This window comes from Quercus suber, unplaced genomic scaffold (genome assembly GCF_002906115.3).
Source record: "Quercus suber isolate HL8 unplaced genomic scaffold, Cork oak 2.0 scaffold_135, whole genome shotgun sequence".
Taxonomy (NCBI): Eukaryota; Viridiplantae; Streptophyta; class Magnoliopsida; order Fagales; family Fagaceae; genus Quercus; species Quercus suber.
The window spans coordinates 205872-219323 of record NW_027069597.1 but is presented as its reverse complement, the minus strand read 5'-3'; the positions used below and the strand labels follow the sequence as shown (position 1 = coordinate 219323).

The 13452-nt window shown below is 36.6% G+C and overlaps 1 protein-coding gene and 1 long non-coding RNA gene across 3 annotated transcripts; one reads left to right on the top strand and one right to left on the bottom strand.

Annotated features, from left to right (window-relative positions):
* The first annotated feature begins 1366 nt into the window (after positions 1-1366).
* On the top strand, positions 1367-2302 carry LOC111985808 (uncharacterized mitochondrial protein AtMg00810). The gene has a single exon (XM_024017465.1). The coding sequence runs from the start codon at positions 1367-1369 to the stop codon at positions 2300-2302; it is 936 nt and encodes a 311-aa protein (XP_023873233.1).
* A 7852-nt stretch (positions 2303-10154) lies between these two features.
* Positions 10155-12665, bottom strand: LOC111985822 (uncharacterized). Of its 2 annotated transcripts, XR_010630123.1 has the most exons (3): positions 11949-12589; positions 10891-11045; positions 10155-10310 (listed from the first exon to the last, which is right to left on the bottom strand). It is a non-coding gene; the product is annotated as an uncharacterized LOC111985822 (long non-coding RNA). The 2 variants fall into 2 exon arrangements; XR_010630122.1 differs by lacking the exon at positions 10155-10310 and having other exon boundaries at positions 10565-11045; positions 11949-12665.
* Positions 12666-13452: the final 787 nt, after the last annotated feature.

Here is a 13452-nt window from a genome sequence, read left to right as displayed (position 1 = left end):
ATGAAATCCAAGGCTGAAACTAGACCTTTATTGATCTCATTTTATAACATGATAAATACACAATTTCATGCCAATATTAAGATCATTAGAACTGACAATGGCCCTGAATTTTTCTTAAAAGAATTTTATGCCAACAAGGGCATCATTCATCAACATACATGTGTTGCCACGCCACAACAAAACTCAGTTGTGGAGAGGAAGCACCAACACATTTTGAGCATTGCAAGGGCATTGAAATTTCAATCTAATGTTCCTATATCCTATTGGAGTGAATGTGTGTTGACTGCTGTCCATATCATCAATAGGTTACTTTCCAAAATACTGAACCAGAAAACTCCTTTTGAAAAACTCTATGGCAAACCTCCTTCCTTTGCTCATTTAAAGGTTTTTGGCTGCCTTTGTTTTGCCTCAACTCTTACTCATAACAGATTAAAATTTGATCCTAGATCTTCATCTTGTGTTTTTCTTGGTTACCCGTTTGGTGTTAAGGGTTATAAGTTGCTTGACTTAACTACCAAAAGGATTTTTGTTTCCAGAGATGTTCATTTTCTTGAAACTGTTTTTCCTTTTGTTTCCTCTTCTCATTCCTCATCTCCTCACACCAGCATTCCTTTACCTCATCTCTTCCCTTCAGTGTCTCATCCTACTACTTCTATGTTTGATTTTCCTAACCATAATGCTATTCCTTGTGATTCCAATACTTCTATCCCATCTTCTGCAGCTTCACCTGTTCCCAATTCTGCAGATTTACATGTTCCCAATTCTGCAGATTTACCTCTTGCTACTTCTGCAGATACCATTTCTGCATAATTACCTATCCTTTCTTCTACCAATGTTCCACCCATTATTCCTTCCATCACTACACCATCTGTTCATTTGAGGAAGTCTTCCAGAGTGTCTAAACCACCTGCATACCTGACTGATTTTAAGTGCAGCACAATTGTCAGTAATGAACCTGCTCCTTCTTCTTCTACCAACAAGTCAGGTACTCAATACCCTTTGTCCACTTATCTTAACTCCTCCAAACTATCCCCCTCTTATGCACATTTTTGTTTTCTAATCTCTACCATACCTGAGCCTACATATTACCATGAGGTAGTCAAGGATTCTAACTGGCAGGATGCTATGGCATCTGAAATTGCTACTTTGGAAGCAAATCAAACCTGGACTATTACACCTTTACCTCCTCACAAAAGGGCTATTGGGTGTAAATGGGTTTATAGGGTGAAGTATAATGCTGATGGCTCTTTGGACAGATACAAAGCTAGGCTTGTAGCCAGGGGTTTTACTCAGCAAGCTGGTTTGGACTTCACTGATACTTTTTCTCCAGTTGCTAAACTCACGTACTCTCCATGAAGAGGTCTATATGCAATTGCCTCAAGGTTTTCACAGCAAGGGGGAGAACCTAGTTTGCAAGCTTCATAAGTCTTTATATGGTCTCAAGCAAGCATCAAGGCAGTGGTATTCCAAGTTCTCTACAACCATTTTAAAACATGGTTTCAAGCAATCAAAATCTGATTATTCTTTATTCACCAAGAAGATTAATCAGACCTTCATAGCATTGCTTGTTTATGTTGATGACATTCTCATTACAAGCAATGATGTTCAAGCAGTGGAAGACCTTAAAACTTCTTTGAATCTTGAGTTCAAGTTAAAAGACCTTGGTAATTTGAAATACTTTCTAGGTCTTGAGGTTGCTAGATCAGAAAAGGGAATTTCATTATGCCAAAGGAAGTATGCATTAGGGGTTCTTAAGGATGTTGGTATGGAAGGTTGTAAACCCCGCAAAGTACCAATGGAGCAAAACTTGAAACTAAGTAAGTATCAAGGTGATTTATTGGATGATCCTGGAGTTTATAGAAGATTAGTTGGAAGGTTACTATATCTGACAATAACAAGGCCAGATATCACATATTCAGTCCATAAACTAAGCCAATTCATGGCTAAGCCTAGAAAACCACATCTTGATGCGGCCTACAAGATATTACAGTACATCAAAGGATCTCCTGGTCAAGGCATTCTTCTGTCATCAAAGTCTGATCTACATTTGAAGGCCTACACAGATGCAGATTGGGCTTCCTGTGTAGATACCAGAAGATCCACTACTGGTTTTTGTGTATTCTTGGGAGACTCATTGGTTTCATGGAAATCTAAGAAACAATCCATAGTTTCCAGATCATCAGCTGAAGCTGAGTATAGGGCAATGGCCTTGACAGTTTGTGAAATGACTTGGCTGTTAGCTTTGTTAAAAGATTTGGAAGTTGATCATCCACAACCTGGTCTGCTCTTCTATGATAATTAAGCAGCAATCCACATTGGTGAGAATCCTGTCTTCCACGAGCGTACAAAACATATAGAAGTAGATTGTCACTTGGTTAGAGACAAGGTGCGAGAGAAGGTGATTCGTTTATTTTTTACTCCCACACATACACAGGTAGCAGACCTGTTCACCAAAGCATTATGCAGCCAACAATTGAAGTTCTTAATTTCCAAGATGAGTGTATTGAACATACATAGTTCTGAGTCTCATCTTGAGGGGGAGTATCAGTTAGCAGTGAAGAAGAAAGGAGTGAAGAAGAAAGGTTCAAAGAATAAGAAGGAAGAAAAGAAGAACTAAATGACACAAACGAGCTGCAAGGTTATTTAGATTAGTTGATAAAGGGCATGTAGTTTAGCTGTTAATTTTATTCAAATTGTATCTCACGTGCTGTAACTAACCTTCCCACGTGTTATAACTGATTTCCTTATCCTCTAGTTAGTTTGTTAAAATTCTGTTTTGGGGTTTTAGGTATAGAGCTGTATATATACTTAGATCATGTACAGATTCATCATTATTACAATATCAAGAGAAAGTTTCTAATCTTCTCTCTCAAACATTCTCTCTTTGCATTCATAAGTTCTTGGCTTTCTTCATCTCTTTTTTGTTACGAAGTCCGTTGAACAAACCACTAAGGTGAGGAGGTCCGGTGATCAGCCCGGGAGGAGAGACAACCAAAGTGGCCTTTCGGTAAGAGCAATTTATGGCTGGTGCTTCAATTGTGGCTGCATTGGGCATGACCAAAAAGAGTGCAAGCTACCTGTGAATTTAGCGAATGGTGAAAAGCCGTATGGAGAGTGGCTCAAAGCCGGAACTAGGGGCAGCATGGTGGAAGCAGGTGGAAGACAGTCTCAAGCATGCCGAAACTGAACCGCCCCACAGGTGTAACCTGAAACCGAGAAGCTCAATTTGGAAAAACCGGCGAGACAAAATCCGGAGAAGCCCAACCCGAAATCTGCGGAGAAGCATTTAATGCCCCACAATACTCATAACACCCCAGTTACATCCACGCCAGTTACACGTCCACAACCTGAAATGGACACATTAAAAGCCCATAACATTTCAACTAAAGTATCATAGCTAGACAACACCATTAAGACAAAATCAGTTACACCGAATTCAAAACCCACACTAATGACCAACAAGAATCACGAACCTGAATTATTCTCGGTCCCACTAAGCTATGGCTCTACACAAACACACCTCTAAGCCCTAAACACACTCCCATGTGACCCACTAAAGGCCCAAAAACAAAAAACACAAAAAAGAAACCCACCCATCCCTCGGCCATTGATGAAACCGAACCCCCACAACCAAGCTCACCCACGGTAGGGAAGAAGAGACAAAATGAAAGCACTAACCATGGGAAGGAAGAAGTAAAGCGGATTAAACTCGGAGAGAACAACATACAAACAGATTTATCAATGGTGGAGGCTGATGCTCAGCCTCGCCGATTGCAATGATCACACTAAGTTAGAACTACTGGGGGCTTAGGAACCGCTGTGTAGTTGAAGTCCTTACTGAAGTAGTAAGGAAACAAGTTCCCACAATTTTGTTTCTCATGGAAACAAAATTAGAGGTCCGCGAGATGGAGCCGATTAAATCAGAATTGGGATTCTCTGCTATGCTTGTTGTGTCATGTGAGAGCCATAGGGGAGGATTAGCATTACTTTGGAAAGAAGAAGACGTAACCATAGAAACACAAACTTACTCACCCAACCATATTGGTGTGAGAGTTCACACAAATGATTCAATGTGGAGACTAATAGGGATATACGGGCACCTAGAGGAAGAAAGGAAAGTGAAACATAGGGACTCATAAGACACCTACATGCACGAGCATCTCTCTTGTGGGTCTGTTTAGGGGACTTCAATGAAATCTTGTCCTCTAATGAAAAGAATGGTGGCAACCTTAGACCTATGGGAGCAATGATGAAATTCCGACAAACTCTCCTTCACCGTGGACTAGTTGATTTGGGGTTTAATGGTTATCACTTTACATGGAGGAACGGGAGACGGGGAGCAGCCTTTGTTGAGGAAAGCTTAGACAGGGTTGTTGCAACATCAAAGTGGAGGGAGATGTACCCAAGAACTAAAGTGAGACAAATTCCAACATCCTATTCAGACTATGATCCTATTCTGATGGACATGGATCCACCTACCTAACCAAAGAAACGAAGACACAAAATCCAACGATTTGAAGAGAAATGGGTAACCCATACAGATTATGAGAGAATAATTCGGATTCTTGGAATCAAACACAACTCTAAGGCAGCCCCATGTATTGCCTTTTTGAGAAAATAAAGAGATGCAGAATGAACCTTGTGGCATGGAGCCGAGTCACCTTTGGCAATGCTAGAAATTGGTTGGATGCAAGACAAGGAGAATTGATAGATTTGATGGAGTCAGGGTATGGGCCGAATATTGAGAGGATACATAAGGTGAAAAAAGAGATCAATGAAATTCTACACCATGAAGAAGTATTTTGGAGACAACAATCGCACTCCATATGGTTACCGGCGGGAGATAAAAATACGAAATTCTTTCGCCAAAGGGCGAGCCAAAGAAGAAGGAAGAACAATATTGAGGGGTTGTATGATAGATTTGGAGTGTCGCAAACCAAGGAGGATCAAATAGCCAATAGAGCGAAGGAGTACTACAAGCAACTATATACATCCACCAATTCCATGGATGTGGAGGAGGTGATGGAAGCAGTGGACCGAAGGGTGACGGAGGAAATGGCCCAATCCTTGACCATTCAGAGGAAGAAGTAAAGACTGCTCTTTTCCAAATGCACCCTTCCAAAGAACCAGGACCCGATGGTATGTTACCTTTCTTCTTTAAAAAATTCTAGCATATTGTTGGGCATGATGTTACTGCTGTTGTATTATCTGTGTTACACTCAAGGATATACTTAAGAAAAATGAATTATGCACATATTGTTCTTATTCCCAAAAAAAAATCAACTAGCATTTATTACAAAGTATCGTCCTATTAGTTTGAGTAATGTTGTATCAAGAATAATATCAAAAGTTTTAGTGAACTGGATAAAATCAATACTACCTAATGTAATATCTGACTCACAAAGTACTTTTGTGCCTAATAGACTCATAACAGATAATACGACGGTTGCTTTTAAATTACTCTATCGTATGAGAAACAAGAAAAGAGAGAAGAAGGGTCACATGGCAGTGAAGCTAGCCATCAACAAGGCATATGATAGAGTGGAATGGGGACTCCTTCAAAGAATAATGCTGAAGATTGACCTCCCTGATCAATGGGTTAACCTAGCCATGGAAATAGTGTGCACAACATTCTACTCGACCCTCATTAATGGAGAAGCCAAAGGTTTTATCACTCCAACCTGTGGGATCAAGCAAGGAGATCCATTATCTCCCTACCTATTCTTACTATGTGCAGAAGGTCTATCCTCTATTATTCGTCGAGCCATGGAGAACCAACACTTGAAAGGAGCGATGTCATGCAATGGTGGGGTCAAGATCTCACACTTGTTGTTTGCCGATGATAGCTTATTATTTTGTGAGGCAACAAGAAGTGAATGCCGAAGTCTGCTTGATATACTGGCATTGTATGAGAGAGCATCAAGCCAAGCAATTAACAGACAAAAAACCACTCTATTTTTCAGCCCTAATACTAAGCAACAAGTAAAGCTCACCATTCAAAACATGTTGGGGGCACAAATCATGACCAATTGTGAGCAGTACCTAGGACTACCAATGGTGGAAGGCAAATCCAAGGTGAGCACATTTAGGGAGGTACAAGAGAGGGTAACAAAAAGAGGGATGGGATGGAAAGAAAAATGCATATCAAAGGCGGGTAGGGAGGTGCTAATCAAGACAGTAGCACAAGCAATCTCAACTTACTCCATAAGCATATTCAAAATCCTAAAAAAGATTTGCGATAATATTAATGTCGTGCTAGCCAAATATTGGTGGGGCCAAACAAAAAAATGAGAAGAAAATTCACTGGATAAAATGTGAGAAATTATGTAAACCAAAGGATAGAGGAGGAATGGTGTTTAGAGACATTCATGCATTAATCTCGCTATGCTAGCCAAACAAGCATGGAGGTTGACACAAGATACCCACTCACTGTTTTTCAGGAAGTACAAGGCAAGGTACTTCCCTAATAGTTCATTTATGGAGGCTGCTTTGGGACACAATCTGACCTATGTGTGGCGGAGCTTACTGGAGGCAAGGGAATTAATTCGGGTAGCGACAGTGTGGAAGGTAGGCGATGGGAGAAGTATAAAAATAGATGACCACAGATGGCTATCACACCCCCCCCCCCCCCCACAAACGCAGGCCTGAAGCAAACAAGAAATTGAGGGTGAGTGACCTATTCAACGCAGCCACTAGGCAGTGGCATACACAGGTACTACTTAACACGTTCATGCCTACCACTGTTATAGATATCCAGTTCATTAACCTCACCGAAACAGAAAATCAAGACAAGCTACTCTGGAAGGAAAATAAGAAGGATGCATTCTCAATGAAAACAACCTGTTGAGTTGCTATAAGGCTGAAACAACAAGAGTAGGTGGAGAACTCTTTGGCCCATAAGGACAGAAGATTGTGGAACCGTATATGGAAGTTAAATATTCCTCCCAAAGTCCGAAATTTTGTATGGCATGCGTGCTCCGATATACTCCCTACCAGCACATGCGGACATCTTGCAAGGAGCGTTGTCACTATTGCAGGAATACCAAATACCAGAGACTTTGTCAATACAGAAGTACAAACTATGGTAGCTAAATGTATGTTTGTAAACTAAGATTACACACATGCCCATGCTGGGTAGTTGATTGGATTGGCTATACGTGTCTAGCCAACGTCCAAAAGATGTGATGTAACACAATACTATTGTTTCAATAAAATTCTATCTCTTTCTGTCAAAAAAATATTTGTGCCAGTTAAGCAACTGACATGACAACTCCTTGAGTTCAATTTTCCTCCCCCCATTAACTATTAAATTATAAAAATAAAAAATAAAAAAAAGCAGCAGTAATATTTGTATAATTCAATTTTTCGCAACTATCCACAGCCAGTGAGCTATATATTTTATACGTTCAGCCAACATAATAAACTAATCTGAGTATTGAAAATAATAATAACATAGTGGCTATAAATAGATCCAAAACTTAAGACTTGGAAAACCTTGCTTTATACTAAATAGTCCCAAAAGCCACTATGAATTTTGCTAAATCAAAAAGTCAGTTCAAAAGCAGTGCATTAATTCACAGATATTGAAATAATAATAATAATTAAAAAAATGTTTTTCACTTCAAAAATTTTATTTTTATTTTTTAAATAAGTTCAAATTTTTGAAAGAAAATAATTTCATACACAATTAAGCACAAGATTCAGATATTCGGTCTACTAAGCTTGATTTCTTATTTTATTCATTACAAAAAATAAATAAAAAATAAAAAATAAAAGGCACAGGCTGCTAAACCTTAAAATAACGAGAAATACAAACCTCAAAGGAATTATTGGGATTGTGTTGGAAGTGGTAAACCAAAATGTGTTTTTTGATATTTCATAACAGTTTGAGTCTTTTGATTTTCCATAACTGTTTGTGTCTTTTGCCATTTCATAACATTTGTGTCTTTGAGTCTTTCACATTCTAGAATTATCTAATTATAAAACAAAAAGTTATTACAATAATGACAGTTCTTCTAACTTCACCCTATAAAAGGGGATAGATTCATGATGTAAAGTGTGTGAGAGAAAAAGTTGTAGTGAGCTCTCAAGGCAATAGCCTAATCTCTTTGTTTGTGAGTTTGAAGTACTCTAATAAAATTTTCATTCCACTATTTCTTGTGAGTACTTTTTTGAAATTTAAGTCAAGGCTTTGTAAAGCCAATAGATTGGTATTTTTATTCGCATTGGCTTTGAAAGCAGCCATTAGAAGGGAAGTGCCAAAATCTTGAATAGTTATAGGTGTTCACCAAACCGTACAAACTGCACAAACTGCAAAAACTACACCAAAACCACTGCAAAATAGCATAACTACACCGCACCGCTCGTAATAATGCATCGCACCGTATGGTTTAGTGTGATTTTGCAGTTTTATAATAAGAAAACTGCACAAACCACATCGCACCACACCATCTCTATATATTAATATATTTATTTATTTTTAATATTAAATATATTATTAATAGTTTAATAACTCTAGTTTTAAAATAAAATAAAATAAAAATAAAAGTTTGATAACCCTAACAAGTGTTGACTAGGAAAGCCAACCCAAAATAAAGAAAAACTAGCTCAATAGTTTAAAACTTGGCCAAAAATAAAGGGAAAAATTAGTTTTGAGCTGGGTAGTAAAAACCCATAATTTGAAAAATATACCAACTTTAAAAAGTTCAAACCACATCTTATACACCGCACCGCACATGTGAACACAAAAATGAAGTGTGGTGCGGTTATAGTTTTGGCTAAAATTTAAACCACACTACACCGCACATATAACCGCAAAAATGAGGTGGGGTTTAGTTATGGTTTTAGCTAAACTGCACCGCAAAGTGCGGTGCTAAAAATAGCCCAAAACTGCACTGCACCATAAACACCCCTAGTTATATTACTAAAAAAAAATCAAGGAATCAAAATTTAGAATCAGAATTAAAAGTATGAATTATTTAAAGAAAATAGAGAAATTGAATTACGATTTGAATAATATAAAGATTGAGAGATACTATTGTTTCAAAAGTATGAGAAAATACACGTTACAAGTCTATGTTTCTTTCCTCTCACAACTAGTGGAACCCACCAGCTGTTAGTCCCACCAGCTTGTGAGGAGGAAGCATACACTCGTTACGGGTATACTTCCTCCAAAAGTAGGGGGAAACAAAGTCCAAGTTTTGGACTTAGAGAGAGTATTTATTTCTATAGTTTAGTCCTATGGCGTGTACAGGGGCGTAGCCAGGATTTTTTACATGGGAGGGCCGATTTTTGATGACAATGATTATCATCATTGTATGGATAGTCTATATATTTAGGTTGATATGGACCTTCTTTGAGATAAGCCGGTTGGACCTTCTTATTTGTTTATGTGATCCTGGATCACGATCTATCTCTTTAGATTGAATTCTTGAACATTTGAAGGGGTGTTCATCAGGCATTGAAGTATCAACATTTATTTCTACAGCCACATTTGTTTCTACAGCCACAGGTGTCCTAAATTTTGAATTGCTATCATCCTTTTTCTTTAAGAATGCATCAACTGTTTTTCATTTGCTAATAATTCTTTTAGCTTTAAGAATATGACTCAAAAATTAACCTACAAAGAACTTAAAAAATAAAATCTTAATTAGAAATTTTTACATAATTATGTGGATGTTATTCATACTCAAGAAAAAAATAAAATTTCCACTATAGTTTAAACAGTCAACCCATCATTATTCCTATTATTCAAATTTTCCTGTATTTTAATTTTTTTTTAATTAAGAATAACCCCTCAAACAAAAGCAAAAATTAAACACACAAGTACACAATATAAACCAAACAATTTAACAACACCCACTGTCACATGATATCTAACTAATCAAAAATAGTTAATAAATCAAAAAAAAAAAATTACCTAAGAAACTTTATCTTCACAAAGTGCAAACTTTATCTTCCCTTCAAGACTCATCACAAACAACCTCCCCATGCCCATGCCTTCAACCCTATATTTCTCTAAAAATCTATGAAAAATTAAAGAGCTTGTAAATATTTAAATGTAGATAGTTGAGAGAAAAAAAAAAAAAAAAAAAACACTAAAAAGAGATGAAGCGGAAACTGAAAACTTACCCGTTGGCTACACCCCAAAAGCAAGAAGAAAGAAATTAATGGTCAGTTTTTTTTTTGGATCGTGAGGACTGAGTTTGAGAGGAGGGCTGAGCTGAGCAGTAAAAAGAGTCTAAAGAGATGAAGGTCTAATGCTTAAATAAGAGAAGAAAACTCACCAGGCAGTCACCAAGTTCCAAATCCTGAAATTTGACAATAAAATATGCTAAGTGATTTGTTTTAGAAAGCAAGAAGAAAGAAAAAATTGGTTAGGAATTTTTTTTTTCGGACTAGAGGACTGATGTTGAGTTTTGGGGCTGGTAGGCGATACCAGTGGGAAGTGAAAGTGTATAAAAAAATAAATAAATAAAATGAAGTAAAGAGAATAGGGATTCCGTGGGTGGGTTTTTGAGAGGGAGAAAGTGAAATTTTATTGTTTTTGTATTTGGATTTTGAGTATTTAAATGTAAGTGGGCTAGCTTTTTGTTTTATTTGGGGTATAAGAGGCCTAAAACTAAAGCTAGGAGAGTAAAGGCCTAAAACTAAAGGCTTTTAGCTTGGAGAATAGAGGCCTAAAACTAAAGCTGTGAGAGCAAAGGCCTAAAACTAAAGCTGTGCAATTTTTAAATAACTTGCAATTGTACAAAATAATTTGAATATATTCAACAGCTTAAGTCCTACTGCCTATTCAACCTAACACCAACTGCCTCTCTGCCGTTTGAAATGGTTAAACTACCATGTCTTCTAAGAAGCAAGCAGTAAAGGGAAAAGGCAAGTAAACACCTTCTTCTATAGAAAATCTGGACAAAAAACAGACAAGAGTAACCTTGCATCTTGTGACATGGTAATGAAGATTTTACTTGAGAACATGCTTCAACTGAAACGTCGAGTAAAAAAAGAACAAATCTAATCATGCTAACCCAATTGTCATTATTTTCCTGCAATAATGAGAAGTTATAGATTCAATAGATACCACATTTAAAAATCAAGCTACAATGTTAATGACCAGAGCAATCTTAAAAGATATGACAAATAAACCAAAAAAATTCACTAGCCATTAAAAAATCTTCAAGTATTGCTAATATCAATCTAGCAACTTTCAAAATATGCAAATCAAGATATTTGTATTTGATTCTCTAAGATTAGTATATGATTGTTGTACTAAGAATCTTTAGCCTTACCAATTTCAAATTTCAGATTTGAACTATCAATCAAACACCAAAGACAAACATCAGACATTGAAAAAATAATTAGCACCCAGCTTCATCAAGGTGAACAGAGAAATCAATGTCCATCTGCTATTAATTTTCCTTTGAACAATTGACACCCAAATCAGAATAACCATTGGAAAACTCTTCCAAACCTCAAAATAACACAAACCCAACAACTATAATTGAAAACCCAAATTAAAATTAACCAAAGCAATAGTAAGACAGACCCATTAACCAAAATTGAAACCTTCATCAGAAATACCCAAAGGAAAACTCTTCCAAACCTCATGCCATGCAACTAATCCAAATCTTTATACCTACTTTCATGAAATACGATTCAAAATATAACCATTTAAATGCTAAGATAAATTCATTCTTACATTAAATCTCAAATTTACTTTAGTATACGTACATATTCTGTTTATTTGTTGTCTTTTCACTTGAACACAATCTGTATTGAATAACACAAATTCCACATTATTTTCTTCCCAAGTACAACAGGGAATTCAATTTCTTTATCAAAAGAAAATGAAATCCTAATACAATACAAAAAATTTAAAAAAAAAATTATATTTTTGTTGAGAAAATTAAAAGAAGGAAAAATCAAAGAGAGAGATAGAGGAACTTTACCAGAACCACCGTCAGAATTGGTGGAGCAGAACACGGTGGCTGCAAGCTGTAGCCATGGAGATTGAGCATCAACTTCTCTCTTACCCAATTATCTCCAAACCCCAACCCTTACTCTCTCTCTAATCCGGGTTTAAAAAGGGTGCGAGTGTGTGGGGTCGGGATCTCAGCTGGTGAGTTATTGTTTACTATTTTTTCCTTGTTTTTGCTTATGGGTTTGAGTTGGGTATGCGGGAAGCAGTGACCACGGGGTTGAGGGAAAGGCAAAGAGCAAGCGTGGAGGTGGAAAGACTGGTGGAGGCGCAGTCGGAGTCGAGAGAGTGGAGCGCTAGGGAGAGTGAGGGAAAAACTGAGAGAGAGGAGCCATGGATTTTTGTCGAGAGAGATAGAGAAAGTGAGAAGGACAGAAGAAACGTTGAAAACTAACATTAAGTTTGTCCCATTGCTCTCTTAAGTGCATTTTAAATGGCATGTCTGATTTTAGGCCATAGATTGATTTTAAATCAATCTCAGCCTAAGTTTGTCCCATTGCTCTCTTAAGTGCATTTTAAATGGCATGTCTGATTTTAGGCCATAGATTGATTTTAAATCAATCTCAGCCGTGAACTGGACCCTCTCTATTTCAAAGGAAAATAGAGAGAATCCGGATCCCTTGTTTCTATGGGTGGTTTCTCAAAAAATATATATATAAGCGCGTAGCGTGTGATTTAAGCTCATATGGAAGAGTGTTCAATTTGTATGGGATATGGAAGTACGTGAATGTGGCTCCAAAATCTTGTACCACTTTTGAAGCGTAAGACGCTATCTCAGGTCTCTCTTTTATCTATTTTTTTATTGATAAAAAAAAGTCTTGTAACACTCTAACCACGTTACCCACCACGTAATATTTTTATATATGATTAAGAAATATGCATCTTGCGCACCTGAAACACTTTTATTTATTAGCTCATTTTAATGGTGCACTTAGAGCAATTATTAATAAATCATAACGGATATGTTTTGAGTGACATCACTTTTATGAGAAATATAAAAAGTTGTCAACAAAATTAATTTCTTTATCATTTTTCCATAAAATATTTCTAGAAATAGTTCTTAAACCAAGAGAAGGGAATAGAATGAAATTAAATAATCATAAAAGAATGGAATGGAATTGAATAGTACAGAATGGAATAGAATAAAATGGAATGTATTTAACTTAGAGAAAGGTATGGAAAAGAAATTAATGGAATGAAATTAAGTAACCTTGTTTAGATGTTTTAAAATAAAGGAATGCAAATGAATGGCACCTAAGTAATCTTGCTTGAGAGTAACATAGAGAAAAATGAATAAAATCATTTTATGACAATATTACTATTAGATCCCTATTTTAAAGTAAATGGCTAAATATATAGAGGTATTTTGGAAGTTAGCAAAAAATTCATTAAATCTAATTTCATTCCCTCCAATTCTTCACAATTGGAGAATAAAAATTTGAGGTTTTAAGGGAACAAAGAGAAATGAGTGCTCC

What these genes read in the sequence shown, in the direction of transcription:
- LOC111985808 (XM_024017465.1), top strand. Translation starts at nt 1,367, where the DNA reads ATGCAATTGCCTCAAGGTTTTCACAGCAAGGGGGAGAACCTAGTTTGC.